General features: G+C 34.7%; 2 protein-coding genes across 4 annotated transcripts; one reads left to right on the top strand and one right to left on the bottom strand.

The window, feature by feature from the left end:
- The first annotated feature begins 715 nt into the window (after nucleotides 1-715).
- On the top strand, nucleotides 716-2,800 carry LOC136821810 (uncharacterized). The gene is made up of 3 exons (XM_067078028.1): nucleotides 716-1,039; nucleotides 1,862-2,046; nucleotides 2,345-2,800. The coding sequence occupies exons 1-3, from the start codon at nucleotides 970-972 to the stop codon at nucleotides 2,744-2,746; spliced, it is 657 nt and encodes a 218-aa protein (XP_066934129.1). The 5' UTR covers nucleotides 716-969; the 3' UTR covers nucleotides 2,747-2,800.
- Nucleotides 2,801-11,283: 8,483 nt separating this feature from the next.
- LOC136821811 (uncharacterized) lies at nucleotides 11,284-14,196 on the bottom strand. 3 transcript variants are annotated; one of them, XM_067078029.1, is made up of 7 exons: nucleotides 13,996-14,196; nucleotides 13,654-13,768; nucleotides 13,310-13,494; nucleotides 12,807-12,972; nucleotides 12,586-12,672; nucleotides 12,221-12,385; nucleotides 11,284-12,003 (listed from the first exon to the last, which is right to left on the bottom strand). In XM_067078029.1, the coding sequence occupies exons 1-7, from the start codon at nucleotides 14,161-14,163 to the stop codon at nucleotides 11,627-11,629; spliced, it is 1,263 nt and encodes a 420-aa protein (XP_066934130.1). In that variant the 5' UTR covers nucleotides 14,164-14,196; the 3' UTR covers nucleotides 11,284-11,626. The 3 variants fall into 3 exon arrangements, with proteins under 3 accessions (XP_066934130.1, XP_066934131.1, XP_066934132.1); XM_067078030.1 differs by lacking the exon at nucleotides 12,586-12,672; XM_067078031.1 differs by lacking the exon at nucleotides 13,654-13,768.
- Nucleotides 14,197-16,222: the final 2,026 nt, after the last annotated feature.

The raw sequence follows: 16,222 nt of genomic DNA, 5'->3' as shown, positions 1-16,222 counted from the left end.
GAATGACAAGAAAGAGGGTCAGTAATTTATTAGAGCTAACATAATTTTTTCTTTTGTTTCATTATTCGTCCATACTAGATTATCTGGTTAATTTGGAGTTATTTTTTAACACATATTCATTTCTTCACTTTTAAACTTAGAAATTTTAAGCTTAGGAATTTGAATGACTAAAGTTACTCTTGTCCTCGAGCTACTCTCTATTCATGCTACAATAATAATTGTCTGTAGAGAGGCAGGATTTGAACCTGCAACCTCCTTTAATATCATTCAAAGCTGAAGCTAAAAAATTCTCCATATGGAAAAGTTCTCCTTTTTGTCTTTCTCTGTATCTTGGTTGAAAACTCTTTTTAGTCTATGCATTTTGAAACTGTTATTTTAATAAGGTTATCATAGATATTATGATATTTAAAGAAAGTTATTTTCAATTTAGTGTATATATACCAGTTCTGGTTACACAGTCTGAAAGAAGTTCACTTTTACCTTTGATCAAAGCGTACACCACCAAATTCAGATTTCCTAATTATTTGCTTATTTACACTGAATGTTCTTGCTTTTTCACCGGTAGAATTATGGTAGGATTTTAAAATTTTGAGGGGGGTAGCATCAAATTTTAAAAGGGGGAAGAACCTAGGGTAGGGGGGGGGGTAGCTCTAGGGTAGGGGGGGTAGTGACCCCCTTCCGAACTATGCCTTACTCTAACAGTAAAGATAAGATACAGTTTGTGATTTTGATTACTTAAATTAACCTTAAGTTAAGTACTTTTTCAGCAACTCAAAACTAACTTCCGAAATTTCACTTAAGCAAGGGTATCTCAGATTCCAGTCACTTCCTTTTATGACTTTTTTTTCAGACTTGATCGCGCACTTGTATCTTTGGAAAAGAAGTATGAGATAAAGATCAAGATGGACAGTATCCTCCCCAGAATATAAAGCACAACACGTCAAGTATATAAAAATTAAATCGTCCGAAATGACTACTACCCTATATCACCGATGCTCCGAACGACTGATGTTGCTAGCTCTGAAGAAACGATACGCAGGTAATAATCAGACAAAATTTGCAACTACTTTAAGGGAAGAAACTTTCGCGAATTGAGCTTTCCAAAATACTAAACCCATAAAATTCAAACTCCTACTATTCAATTACTTAACTCGAACATATTCTTCCCTCAGAATTAACCTTGAAAATCTTGCAAAAATAACTCCTTTGATTCGTTTTGAAAATTATGATTTGTTAGTCTTCCAAATTTAAAGATGAAGCTGTGAAATAGGAAAAAGAATCTGCAGAAGTAAACTTCTAGGAAAGTAAAAATTAAAACTTACTTAATTCGAAACACACTGTGATTCAAATGGAATCCTTGGCCTTGAATACATTCGAATACATGGGTTCAACTGTATCTCGCGATTTATCAAGTTCTTTCTGCTAAAAATTGGGCTTCTTTACATCTAACAAGATAAATTTTATCCTAAAATTGCTTTCTAAGTTGGTCTGAGGATTCTGAAGAAAGAGATTTTTTAGTGACAATAAACTTTTGAATAAGAATTTAACCAAGACTCGCGAAAGTTTCTTCCATTCCAACAATATAATGAGTTTTTGTTTTTCTGTCGCCTTTGTCACCTCTCATTCTCTCACTTTCCTTTTACACGAAGCTGGTAGTGGCAGCTCCAGCTTAAACTATATTTATCTTTTAAACACTATTCGACATCGTTATTTGTTAAAGATTGTTAACCGGTTGTTAACCGGTTGTTTTTTAACCCGGTCATCGCAAGCCCAGCCGTTACTTGACCGTGGGCTAAATTTCTCAGTACAGCCCTCGTCAACCACGCATTATTGTTTTAATAATGAAACCTTTTTTTCTCAGATGGATCAGCGATAGCAACACGTCTATCAAAACAGATCAACAAAGCATGTACTGAAATTAAAAACATCTTGGCATCCTACAACTCCATTAACTCTGAAGTGTCTAATGCCTTCGAAACAATTCAATATACTGTGGTTTTGGATGTCAAGTCAAGCTTTTATGACCAAATTAACTTTGTTTCTCAAGTAAGTTTATTCTCGCAGAGCATTATAGAAAAATGACTATTTACTTGTAAACAAAAGTCACTAATTTCTGTGCCAAAAATGTGTGGGCACCTTTAATCTTTATCAGTTTCTTAACACCCACTCAATTTATTTGAAACTATTTACCTCGCTGGAAACGTTTAACGTAGAACATCATAAATGTTTCTTCTGAAAATTACAAAATAATTTTCAGATATATTGCTTCTAGCTTTTGTTCAGTTTATCTATGCTCATTAAATTAACGCAAAATCAAATGTTCCAAACTTTATGTCATTTACAGGCAAGGAGTTCTGTCGTTGCAGGAAGTGTAATCAAAACACTCATCCAGTTCTACATCAGAAAGCAAAGAGCTCTTGAAGAAGTGTTGCTCGTGAAAAAGGATCTGGAAAACACTTTGCTTTATTGGCAAAAACAAACTGAGCTGCTTTTCACCGCAGCCAATCTGAAATCTTCGTTTGGTTCAAAATACTTATTACACGAACGATTGTATGCGCTAGGAAAGTTCATTGAGGAGCTCAAAAAACTTTTTTCACCGATTATTGATGGTAGTACAGATAATGAACTCCTGGACGAGGAATCTTTGATTGAAGACGATCAGTGTACGGACGAATCTTCAGACGATGAGAATGTCAGTGATACAGAAGAAATGACTGATAACGTCCATCAAGATTTCTATATATAAATGTAATTTTAACAGTGTCCGTAAATCTGAAACTGAAAACGGATGTAGTTATTGGTCAGCCTAAGCTGAGCATTCAAATCCGTAAAATTCATTTCTTCTTCCATCATCATCATAAGACGGCAAAAAAAAAATCCGATTTCCCGATCTCACTTTGATTTTTAAACTTTCTTCCGATCGGGTTAACTTTTTGGGTACTTTTAGCGTGCGTTGCTTTTACAGATCATAATGTGGTGTTTCAAGATGGCGGCTCAAGCGATAAGTCAGATGTGATAAGTCAGTGTTGTTCCGATCGGGTTAACTTTTTGTACTTTTAGCGTGCGTTGTTTTTACAGATCATAATGTGGTGTTTCAAGATGGCGGCTCAAGCGATAAGTCAGATGTGATAATATAAGTCAGTGTTGTACCAAAGTATTTCCAGTGTAAATCTGTTGCAAGCTTCAATTTCTGTCATTTATTTTTTTAACTCAAATCAAACACATGATTTTCATCAAGGGGATTCTTTTTCTACACCTTTTGAAGGTTTAAAGCCGTTTGCTCAAGTTTTTGTTTATGTTGAATTTTCTGATACTTTTTATTGCTGCTTTTTATTAGTTTTTGCAATAAAAACATATTTTTCTTGTTTGCCTCTAGGTGGGATTGATGGTGTTATAATGTTATTGGAATTTGATAAAGTTTACAAAAGTACAGCTACTGTCTAAATTTGATAGAGACTGGATGCAATCGTGCTTTTTTGGACTTGGTTTGCTTGGACGTGTTTGATAAGGCGAATCGCAAAAAATTGTTTGGTTCCCGTCATTTCTACTTTAAAAAGTGGGGGTCGGTTTGTCGAAAATATTTTTCTTTGAAGAAGCAGCTATATACATCTTGTTGAAAGGGAATCCGTACCCGTGCGGACTGATCTGAATTAAGAAATTGAGAAACCGTGGATAAACTGGTTTTCGGTTTACTCTCCATTAGCATGCGGCTCGCTACTTCGATTTGAAAACTTGTAAACACAGAGCGTGCAGAGGTCGACAGTGGAAATCCAGCAAAGCAGCGGAAAAGCTTTCCGACTCTCCAACTCAGATGACGGGAACCAAATGATGACATCACATCTCCTATTATTGGACTTGCAAAATTATGACAAATGGTCTTTGGAATTTGATCAATTATATTAATATTAATATATACAGTTCTTGTTGAAATTGATCAAACTATTTTTCACGCAGTTCCGGACGCAGATAGTGTTTTTCTAACCTTTTCTAACCTTGGCGCACGTTTTGACTGAATGATGGAATGGAATGAATGGCGATAATAGTTTATACATATCTCTTATCAGAAAGCAGAAAGTTATGAAAAATGGTTTCTAGAATTTAATGAATTATACCGTCAAGTTACACAACATGCACACTCTCGTCACAACTTGCACAGTCATAACAAACAGATCCATCTGGTCTTCATTTAACATTGTTTTAAAGTTTAAAAAACACTACCAGTGCTTGGCACAGAAGAGAGGAATCCCAGTTGAAATTAATTGCTACTCCGTTGCCCTGTTGAATTTATTTATTATGGTCGTGTGTTTATTCCGCCAAGGCGGTAAAGCGATCGCCCAAATTCATAGACCATTCAAAAGGGAGTTTAAAGCAAAATAGGGGGAAAATGAGCTTCCCTGCATAGTTATGAATTTTAAGTTTTGCTTTCGATTATCATTTGCGACCAGCAAAGTCTTCAAGATGGTTGTGTGCATGTTGTGTAACTTGACGGTACTAAACTACAAAATTTATTTACGAAGACTGGATGTAAATTATGTTTTTCTGACCTTGCCAAATTTTGGCTTTCACTGAATAGCAGTCAGTTTTTACGTACCTCATTGGCCTTGCAGACAACTGACAAATGGTTTCTGTAATTTGACCAAGTCTACCAAAATACAGTTCCTGTTGAAATGTTATAAAAATGAACTACGTTTTGCAAAGATTTTGATGCAAATTGTGTTTTTCTGGAGTTTGCGCTTTGTGACTTAGAGTTTGTACCTTGTTAGTTTAAAGTGTTACATATTGGAGTTTTATCAAGTAAAACAAAAAGTACAGTTTCTATGTATATTTGATGGATATCTTTATTTTGGTTCTGACGTTTTGGCAATTTTTTTATTTATTTCTAGATAACACTTTGTATATCTGACATATGGATATTGTCTCCATACTTTGATCTTCTCGTGGGGGGGGGGGGGGTTGGAGGAGCTCTCAGGCTTGTTTTAAATAATTTTAAATCAAGTTATCAAATGTTTCACATTTTGTACATTATTCAACATTTTTAGTCTACTCTGTTTCAGTACATCTCTTACATCTGTTAACCCACTTATTAAAGCTATCTAGCTAAGCTCTATTGGCTGACCTTCCAGCCTCGGCTGGTTTATTATATTTATTTTTAACCTTTTTGCAGCGCCCGTTAATGTTTTATTGAGAAGTCGTTTTACATTTGTAAAGAAAATCCCAACCATAATATTAATAAGTTAAAAGATTATTAAAAAATGAACAGGAGAACATGAAGAATTTCTCGACTGGTTTGAAATTCACGAGTTGATAATTTTTGAAGAATTTTTTAAAATCTAAGTATAGTAATTTCTCAAATCGAAAGTTAAAGCCCTTAAACTCTAACCCTGCTTTAAAGGCGACCTATATGAAAAGTATCAACTCGTGATTTATCCTTTTTAGAAAAGTCTACAGTTTTTCCCATTTCATTGCTCAATTCCATGCAAGTTTTCAGAAAACCTTTTATTTGATTAAAAAAAAATTATCTGTAGATAGGCAATTTTTTCAACATTTTAGATAGAAAATTTGTGATTTTTACCATTCTATGTTTGTACTGATGGTGGCGTAGCCGAAAAGCTTATACTGATTTGAAATAAATTTTGATTTTTAATAAAACTATCATTTCCACTGTATCTAAATAACTTTTTGATACAGGATAAATACTTTAAAAGAAAGGGTGTTTTATCCTTACGGACTTAAAACGACGCGAATCATGCCAAGGCGTTTTATTTATTTCTGTTGTTGTATACTTTTCCCTAAATCTGAAACTAAAAACCACATTGAGTGAATTTTAACTTCCACTCTTGCCTTAATGAAATCTTTCCTTGACGCAATCACTATGATACGCATCGAAATAGATCGAATTAAGGGCTCTTACCATAGTGAACTTTTCATAATTGCCGTGTTTAAAATGTGTTTTCTGACTGATGTAACCAACAAAACTATGGCATGTTATACATTTTCTGTTAGACAAGCTATTCCTGAATCTGAAAATTCGAAAATTGCATTGAAAAATTTTGGTGAAGAAGAAAATGAAGACTTTTGCAAGGAAGAGTATTTCAACTTTGAAGAGCTTAGTTTCGGCGAAGGAAAAACATTTTGAAAAATTTTTCGCAGTAGATGGTGTATCTTTTACCGAACAATAAAAATTTTTGCGGAAAATTTTTGTAAATGCTTCTTTGTCTCGAAATCTTCGAAATAGTGGTTTATCATCAATTTTTCAACTGGATTTTGCTTAAAAAAACAGTCATAACTTTTGACACATCTTTTTTAGAAAAATTTTCCGCAAAATTTAAAACAGTTCAATTCTTTACGGACAGTGTAAAGAAATTTTGAAACAAAAAGGTTAATTACCCATTAAAACTTAGCACTTTTTATAAAAGAAGGTGATACAACATATTATTAACGTCTTTTTAAAGTTCATAACGTCATTTCTGCAATTAAATTCTTAATTACTCTGAAGGGATTTGATTAAAAAGCAATTTATAAAGGTAATTCTTTGTTGAAAGTGTTAAAGAACCTAAAACATAACTTTTATGTTCAAATACTAAACTCAATTTTCCGACTATGGTCAGAGCCCTTAAGACAAGAGAAAAGGTTATAAACAGCCTCACGAGTTTAAACTTTCCACTCTTGTCTTAATGAAATCTTTTCTTGACGCAATCACTATGATACGCATCGAAATAGATCGAATTAAGACAAGAGAGAAGGTTATAAACAGCCTCACGAGTTTAAACTTTCCACTCTTGCCTTAATGAAATCTTTTCTTGACGCAATCACTATGATACGCATCGAAATAGATCGAATTAAGACAAGAGAGAAGGTTATTTTCAGCGAAAAAAACAGCCTCGTGAGTTTAAACTTTCCACTCTTGCCTTAATGAAATCTTTTCTTGACGCAATCACTATGATACGCATCGAAATAGATCGAATCAAGACAAGTAGAGGGAAGAATATTTTCAGCGAAAAAACAGCCCGAAACAGCCTCGTGAGTTTAAACTTACCCTCTTGCCTCGTTGAAATCTTTGTTAACTCGCAGGTGATTAATAAATGAGAGGATGGAAACATTTTCAAATTTTAATGGAGGGGGGAGGGACTTGCCGAGTGGTTGGTAAATGCGTGGTAAATGTACCTCTGAAAGCCCTAGAATAGTATAATCTAAAAATCAGACACTTTTCTATTGACAGTAAATATTTTTACAAATTCCTATAAACTGGGAGTCCCAATAAACCTTTCGTGTATTTTCGATTTTTTCACTTTGAAAGAAGAACTTTTTAGTTTAGGTCATAAGGTCTTTCGGTTCCATTATTATAACTTTTTGATTATATCTCTCAAAACTCTTATGCTAAAAATGTCTTACGAGTCAGAAGGCTTTAATTCTGTAGTGTAATTGTTCCCTGAACCAGGGCAGTTACGACTTTTTTGGACCTACCTTTGGAGGTCCTATAATCGTTCGTTCGTTCGTTCGTTCGTTCGTTCGTTCGTTCGTTCGTTCGTTCGTTCGTTCGTTCGTTCGTTCGTTCGTTCGTTCGTTCGTTCGTTCGTTCGTTCGTTCGTTCGTTCGTTCGTTCGTTCGTTCGTTTCGTTCGTTTGTCGTTCGTTCGTTCGGTCGTTCGTTCGTTCGTTCGTTCGTCGTTCGTTCGTTCGTCGTTCGTTCGTTCGTTCGTTCGTTCGTTCGTTCGTTCGTTCGTTCGTTCGTTCGTTCGTTCGTTCGTTCGTTCGTTCGTTCGTTCGTTACGTTCGTTCGTTCGTTCGTTCGTTCGTTCGTTCGTTCGTTCGTTCGTTCGTTCGTTCGTTCGTTCGTTCGTTCGTTCGTTCGTTCGTTCGTTCGTTCGTTCGTTCGTCGTTCGTTCGTTCGTTCTTCGTTCGTTCGTTCGTTCGTTCGTTTCGTTCGTTCGTTCGTTCGGTCGTTCGTTCGTTCGTTCGTTCGTTCGTTCGTTCGTTCGTTCGTTCGGTTCGTTCGTTCGGTCGTTCGTTCGTTCGTTCGTTCGTTCGTTCGTTCGTTTCGTTCGTTCGCTCGCTCGTTCGTTCGTTCGTTTTTCGTTCGTTCGTTCGTTCGTCGTTACTAGCTTTCTCGGGATTGGCTCATTAGTTTTTTTCCTAATTTTTGGCACAAAGATGCGTATTAGCAATGCCTAAAACATGGATTAGTCCGATTTTTGAGAAAAATTCTAAAATGGTAATGCCCAAAATGTGACGGAGCCCGATTTTCGAAAAAAATTCATTTCCGGCCGAAAATGCCGGAAATATGCCGGAAAAACCGGTTTTTTGGCATTTTCTCGAGATTTCATCATTAGTTTTTTCTGATTTTTTGCACAAAGATGCGTATTAGCAATGCCTAAAACATGGATTAGTCCGATTTTTGAGAAAAATTCTATTCCGGCTGAAAATGCCGGAAATATCCCGGAAATCGCCGTTTTTGCAGATTTTCATTGGACTTTTTCCTTATATTTCGTTGTTTTTTCACACAAAAACATTATTTGCAGCAATGCCCACCATCAAGCATGGTTTAATTGTCACTAAAACTGATTTTTGAAAAAAAATTTGTTCCGGCGATTTTTAGAAAGTTCCGGCAACTTTCTAAAAATCGCCGGAACAAATTTTTTGGTTTTCATCTTGAAAATGAGAAAAATCAGTGAAATGCCCGGTGAAATGTAGCTTTATCACAGTTTTCAAAAATGGTATACCTTAGTTGTTTTGCATTTGACCAAATGGTCGAGGAAAAGATTTTCGTTTGTGAAACATTTCTTCTCGCAATAGACACACAGATAATTCTACAAAAATAAGCATGATATATTACGTTATATGAGGTTTTCCACCAACAATCAAAAATAGTTATAGTCCAGATATCTAAAATATCCAAAATTGAATTAAAAAACTATTTTTAGGTAGGTCTCTTACACTTTTCTCACGATGTTGCCGACTCGTTGATTATTTTTTGTTAACGAGATTAGATAGAGAATAGAGCTGCATACCGGTTTAGAATGCGAGCTTTCAGTCCTTTGAATCGTCTTCTTGACTTTACGTTCTAAAGTTTTGAATGGTGTGACGAGTATCTGTAAAAAATTGGAGAAAGTAAATTTTAAAGGCTTAAGTAAGATTGTCAATGTTGAACTTCAAGTTTGAGATTCAAGAAAAAATACCTCGATCGTCGAGAACTGGGCATATTAAGGAATAATTTACATTGTGGTAGGAGAAGCATTGTATACAAGGGGGGGGGGTTACTATGTAAACGTGTGTTTATATGTGGCTAACCTTTTTAAGATATGGTTTGATAGTTTTTGTTTTGATGAATACAGTATGGATCGAGCAGGTTGAGATTGGCGTGTAGTTAAACCTAAATAAGTAAGTAATTTCAAAAGATAGCCCTATTCAGATAATCTTTGTGTAATGTCGTTATGTAAAATCTTGCTCGCTAACAACATTAGACTTGAAAATGGTGAAATAAAAAAGAATGTAAGAATATTCGACTGAATCAGAGCCTTCGTTGATATTGCATAGAAAGAAATGCAATAGGAATAATTTCTCTTACTTTTTGATCGACTTCGCACTTTTCTTTGAACTAAAAATAAAATAGATGGGATGTTTATTGAAAGACTCGGCTAAGGTGGTATTTTCTGAATTCCTTTTTCAGAAGTGGTTGAGACTTCAATGTAGCGCTTTCTAAATCAGCCATATTTGTTTTTATTTTTTATTTTGACATGTGACATTTGTTTTGATTTTGTATCCCGCTCCATACGGTTTGTTTACAAATTTCGTCAGTACTTTTATGTCCCTTTAAGTGCTGTTTATTAAATTATTATATATAACGGTACAGCAGGGATACATATACCTCGATTCAATAGACTATATTTATAGGATTAATGTAGATTGCTTGTCTTTTTTAATCCAGATTGTGTTAAAACTTACGGAAAAAAAGATAAAAACACCGTAAAGTTATATTTACCATTGTATTTTGAATTCTTCTGAAGGAGGCTGCTTAGCGATTCCAAGGTGTGAGGGTGTCGAATACAAGGGTTTCACGTTAGGAATTTTAAATCGTTTAGAATTCAAGGATGAAACACACGAAGAAGCTGTAATTGAAAACAAGAGTTGTCCTACATCGATACCTCAATTTAATTCTTTTCGATTCACATTTTGGTATTCTAAGCGTTAGACGCTAATTTTAATAAAATTAGTTAAACTTCGTAAGGGTCAGTTTCACAGATTAAAACAGCATAAAGTTAATTGAACATAAATTTACCTTTAAATTCCAATGGCTTGATGGAATCTTCGATGATTCGCCCCATAAATCGAGGTAGACCACATGAATCCAAGCTCAAATGAATTCTATCGTGTCGTTTCCATGTATTAAGGTTGGTGTGATCCATGTCGATTAAAAGAAACCTTACATTCATGGATGACGTGACTTCACTAATAGTTTCATTTAAGCTACGTACATCGTGATCAAGCCTTGGAGGTACACAGACGAACGTTATCTAAATAGAAGACTCGTTTTCAAAATACAAATCATTTTAAGCACGTACTGGCACGCAATATATTACAAAAACAATATTTAATTTCAATTAAACACTTACGACGGAAAAGGGAAATCTTTTTTTGGCTGCTTCAATTAAACCTTTGACACCGGTGGCGACTTTGTATCGCGTGTCCTTTATATTGTTGGTTCCAACTACAAAGTAAAATTGGGATGGAATTTCCAGTTGAGCATTCTCAAACTCAGCTTGTACATGACTGATAGTTCCTCCAGGAGTACAATTTATGTAGAACTGCGGAGGTGCAAATAAGCTGCTTTTGAACATATGGCCGAAGAAGTGAATCCGAAAATACACAGATCTGAAATAGAATAAACATAGAATACTATAAGCAGTTAGGTTTCCAGCTCTAGCCATTTAAAGCTGACTCCTGTTAAGCTTAATGCTTTGATGCATTATACAAATTATACATACTAAATTTAGAATGATTACAACATTTCTAGTTTATTTGAATAGACTACAAAAACAAGGACCAAGTTATTTTCGACTTACAGGATTCTGTCGGCAATAAGTAAAAGGGTACAATATTTTATTTCGTTTTCCCGAAAAACCGTATCGCCAATTCGGTTCAACGACTTTCCGGCTCCACGGCTGAAACATAAGTAAGACATTATCAGATCTTTTATGATGGAAATTATTATTATAAAAAGTATAAAAGTTATCAAAAATTAAAAAATTGTTTGGAAATATGCTTACATATTCACGCTTTATAAAAATATACAAGAATGAAATATCATATTAAAATCGACACTTATATATTACGATTTCAGAAAAAAACTTTATAAAATCTTTCAAGATCCAGTCATTTTCCAATGGTATTCACAGATAAATGAAAAAGACTAGGCGCGAACAAGACTACGCACAAACGAACGACCTGTGATATCGAATGCGTGATATATATTTTTCGAAAAATGTTATAAGGATGCCAACTATTTTGTTTTTTTACGACCACGTCACTAACCGTCATGACGTCTGGATTTTAGTACTGACCCACCGTTGGATTACTGTAAAGCAACCACTATATAAAAACGACTACATAAAAATCTGTAAATGCGATCTTTATATGATGTTGGCACGCTCTTTGTAGGGTTTCAAGTCTACAGACGGTATACCCTCACCTTTCGTCCACGTGGGTTCTTTGTAGCCGATCCATTTGACTAAATAAAAAGCACCAGTTTCGTCGTGGTCTCTTATCTCCTCAACGTACCCTTCACCCTTCTCGTCTTTCTCAATCAGCTGTCTTAGCGTAATTCTATGATTGGTTGAATTTGGTACGTAATCGTCAGGCAACAACCTTTTACATACGTCTTCCATCCTTTCATCAAAAAGATTTTCTCCATTCTCACTTTGCTGACTGATAGATTTGTTTACGTGTAGTGTCTCATTTACAGCGTTGCTTTCGGTCAAGTCTTCAGTTTGACAGCTCGGCTTGGGAACTGGAAAAAGTTAAGAACACAATAAAAAAGATCCTTAAAAAATGGTTGCTGATTTTAAGAATAAGGGTACATGCAAAGGTCGGCAAGAAGCAAAATGAGGTTCTAATGGTCATCTCGAATCTCTTGGAATTTTGATTACTAAAAACGATTTTAATTAAATCCACAAAAAGCTCTGGAAATGTGGTAAAAGAAACAAAAATTTAAAATTTTAACGTACACACGAAAGATATGTTATCAATATTGTCCTTTATTGTCGTCAATTCCGACTTCGATAACAAAGTTGGGTTTCTAAATTGGAAGCCTTCAGGTAGCCCATGCACTTCCACAATCCCATCAGCGATAGCTTTGTAAGGCACCGTCGTTCTTCCTATTTTCAATACGCCTAAACCAGTTTAAATAGAAAAAGAAGTACGAGTCATACAAATGAATTTGAAAAGTTTATACTTACTCATGAAAAAAAAATAAGAAAATTTTAATTCTAAGCATTCCATGATGGGTTATAAGGGCTTTCAAAGTAAAAATACTATATCTTGTTCCGTCGTTTTATTTTCAAAATTAACGAACAAAATAAAAACGACATACGAATTTTACTGTTTAACATGTCTGCAACTTGTTTCCTTTCTTTTGGGAAAGGTTCTTGCATTATCTGAACAGCTTTAGATGTTACTTCTGCAATAAAAGAATGAGCATATTCACATTGCAGCGTTATAGAGATACATACCAAATTTTGTTGTTCAAAGAGATTTATTGTTTTATAGTAACAAGATTTTTAATAGTTCTTATAAATAAGTGCCCACACTCACCGTCCATAAATTGAGCAAATCTCCATTCCAATCGGTCATTAGCCTCAAGGAAGTCGGCAGATCTGTTACTTCCGAATGAATTAACTCCCTCTTTCATAGCCCTTTCATCATTGAGGTCATAATCCATAACGAGTATCTCCACTCCATAACTTTCAAGCTCTTGGCACTGAGTTGCAAAAAAAGATGGTTTTATATAAAATTTAACCGTAGATAAAATCAGAAAATTGTTATATTTGTAAATATGGACTCGTACTACATAATGAGAGGAGATAAATTCCTACAACTCGGCTGAAATAATACCATCGTACTAAATTAGAAGAATGATAAATATACTATGGAAAACAATGATCGGATTTAAAAAGCTTATATGAGCTACCCCACTCCATGGTTTTGACCATGAATCTGATGATTAGTGTTTATTACTGTTTATTACTTATTTCTTCCTCCACGGAGCATTGAACGAATTTTATAAGAAAAATATTTTGAAATTTATTTTTACATACCATTATATTCATTTTTTTCCTGATCTCGTTGATTCTTGCTTTTTGCTCTTCTACTGGCAAGTCATCAAATCCCGCAACAACGATTGATGCAGCTTCTTCTTCGTATGACTTTTTCTCAATATCTGAGAGTTGTCCCCATTTCTCATTTGCTTTTTTCATGGCAATCTTTGGATCATATACAGTACCTTAGACCAAAAAAGAAAAGAAATTCATATTCAAAGCGACTTTTTCCTAGAGTTTTATAGAATGGATAAATAGGGGAACATATCATGCAACATCCACTCATAGGCACTCAGCGATACGTGAACTCTTGTGCATCAAATAAATTAATATCCGAAGTAAACCTTTTAAGTTTTCGAAGTACTTTCTTTTGAACAAATCGCATCCCCTCGGTTTTTTGGTGTAGATCTTCTCTGTCTTCGAGACTTTGGGGGGTTTATTTTGATTATTTATCCAATCCTTTTGAGAAATTGAATTTTTATGAGAATATTACACTTGATTTTCTTCACTAGCTTGTACAAATGAAGTTATAAATATTATATAGAAACCGATAACTAAACATTGGAAGTAATAAGTGTATATAAAAACTTGATGACCAAGTGAAACACCTAATCGGTTGCTAATCCAGTCCCATTACTCTTGAAAGTAAGACGTACTGTAATATTACGAATGAGATTTATTTATACCTTTACTTGTTTTTCAGAGAGACCAGTCTCTTCAACTGCTTTTAAAACCATTTGCTTTGCTTCGTAATGATCCTTACCATAAGAAGTCATTCCCTGATCATAATATTTCTGAAGAATGCTCTTTTGCTCCAGTGTTTTGGACATTGTTGACCTTATCCGTTTCGACATTTTATTTTATTTTACTAATACCTACTAAAATTGAACAATGAACATTGAAATTATTAAAATCTATTAAAAGCTATTATAAGTTTAAATTTTTTCATACTCAAAAGTAGTTTCGTTCGCTCTAAATATACGTACAATCAATGCTTCTATGATGCGATAATAATAAAAATTATGATAATAAAGATTTCACGCATCGAGGTTATTTCAAAGATGAATTCAACATGTAAGGCTCTAAAGGCTAAGGTGAGAGACCAAGACTTTATAGAAGATCCACAAGATCGGATACTTTTAAGAACCATTGCGTTAGAAACTAGCGACCAGGATCGAGTTCGATTTTAGCGAGGTCGAATGACGCCACTTGTGTGAAGGCATTGTATCAAAAAGCTAACCGAATGCATTTGACCCTGTTAAAATGTAACCTCCCTTGTGTTGTTTGGGTTGACAGGTTTACACTACAACTTAACATTGGCTTTTCTTTCAGTAGAGATATATTGACAGGCCTATATAAATATCTAATATCTAAATCTAGAAATAACAACTTCTTGAAAGAATAAGTAAACATTATGTTTTCTCACTATACTCCCTGTTTAAAGCAACTGTGTAACAAAAGGGCTCAGCCCTGAAAATGGCAAAAAACTGAAACAACTTAAGCAAGCATTGAAACCCTAGGTATTATAATATAAGGCTATAATAGAGTAAAAAAACCCAAAATTTTTGAATTCTAAAAACCTAAGCCCTGAACCCAAAATCAGTACCGTGAAAATCACATGCCGAAATCATATATCGACCTGTGACGACCAATCCCGATTTTATTCAGCGCGCAATCAACGCAAAGAAAAGTAACCATGACGAAAATCCAAGATCTTGATTAAGTCGATATTTTTATTCGCGTCGTTGAAAATACAACTCAAAAAAGTCATCAGCGCATTTAAATAGTATCAGCAATAGAGAATGATAACCTAAAGATATGTCTATTATTTCGATTCCACATTACCATAATTAATAGTTTAGTAATTACTGTTATACACTTGGGAATCATGTAAAAGATTTCTTTTGAAAGAAATTCATTTCAATTGGTACACTTGGAGGTTTCTGGGGAATTCGTCAATAGTGAACATGTATACTGATACAGTCTGCTAAACATTAACATGGCAATATTTGCTCTTCGTCGTTGATTCTTTTTACAGTGACTAGATTGACACATGCGCAATAACATTTTACACTTGGTCGTCAGAGGTTGATATTTTCTTTGAAAACTCGGCCTCTGATACTCAGGGTACAAAATCAGAGTGAAATAAAAAAAGGAATATTATTAGGATCCAGTTTATTTGTTCTGGAACTAGTAGGCAAACATAGCCCTGACTCTTTCCAAGAGAGTATCTGCTCGTTCCCTATAATCAAAAATTGACTGACAACCAGCAGTAGCAAAACAATCAATTCTTGATTTGAGTATGTCATCCAACTTGAAATCACGCGTGGCTCGCAGAATTCTTTCAACCAAAACACCAAATGCATATACGTCAGTCGAAAAACTGACTGGCGAGCCGGTAAATATCTCAGGAGCAAAATGTTTCTGCTCAGGGAATTTGCTCATCAAAAATTTAGAAACTTTCGGTTTAACACTTTCCGAACGGCAGGCAAATGAAAATCCAACAATAACAGGCTCCCAATCTTTCAAAATAATGTTTTCTGGAACTAAATTGTTATGTATAATTCCTTTCGAAAAAAGAAAGTTGAGTCCACAAGCAATTCCTTCGATCAACTCTTTAAAAATGAAAAACGTTCTTAATGTGGACTTTTGAATCATAAGATCAAGCCTTGTCCCATCTTGATAGTACATAACATGAGACAAAGCTCCCCCGATGCGTACCAAACCCATTGTGCGAACAATGTTTTTATGTCGACCAGCAAAGGCCAAAAGTCGGTGTTCATGGCTTAAAACTGCGAGTACTTGATAGCCAAAAATATCAGTTCTCATGCATTTGACAGCCACCGTCTCATCATCATCACCAGAAAAGAAATATCGTTTGACGTCAGAAAAAGATCCGGAGGGTAAATTTGT

This window comes from Clytia hemisphaerica, unplaced genomic scaffold, assembly GCF_902728285.1.
Source record: "Clytia hemisphaerica strain Z4C2 unplaced genomic scaffold, Clytia hemisphaerica genome assembly, whole genome shotgun sequence".
NCBI classification, from domain to species: Eukaryota; Metazoa; Cnidaria; class Hydrozoa; order Leptothecata; family Clytiidae; genus Clytia; species Clytia hemisphaerica.
Note: the sequence above shows the minus strand (reverse complement) of the source record. Positions and strands in the feature narration are given on the sequence as shown.

What these genes read in the sequence shown, in the direction of transcription:
- LOC136821810 (XM_067078028.1), top strand. Translation starts at nt 970, where the DNA reads ATGACTACTACCCTATATCACCGATGCTCCGAACGACTGATGTTGCTA. An exon ending in TCTGAAGAAACGATACGCAG is followed by an intron (nt 1,040 to 1,861) that starts GTAATAATCAGA and finishes TTTTTTTCTCAG; the next exon opens with ATGGATCAGCGATAGCAACA. An exon ending in AAATTAACTTTGTTTCTCAA is followed by an intron (nt 2,047 to 2,344) that starts GTAAGTTTATTC and finishes TGTCATTTACAG; the next exon opens with GCAAGGAGTTCTGTCGTTGC.
- LOC136821811 (XM_067078029.1), bottom strand. Translation starts at nt 14,163, where the DNA reads ATGTCGAAACGGATAAGGTCAACAATGTCCAAAACACTGGAGCAAAAG. An exon ending in GTACTTCGAAAACTTAAAAG is followed by an intron (nt 13,495 to 13,653) that starts GTTTACTTCGGA and finishes TTTTGGTCTAAG; the next exon opens with GTACTGTATATGATCCAAAG. An exon ending in ATTTGCTCAATTTATGGACG is followed by an intron (nt 12,673 to 12,806) that starts GTGAGTGTGGGC and finishes CTTTTATTGCAG; the next exon opens with AAGTAACATCTAAAGCTGTT.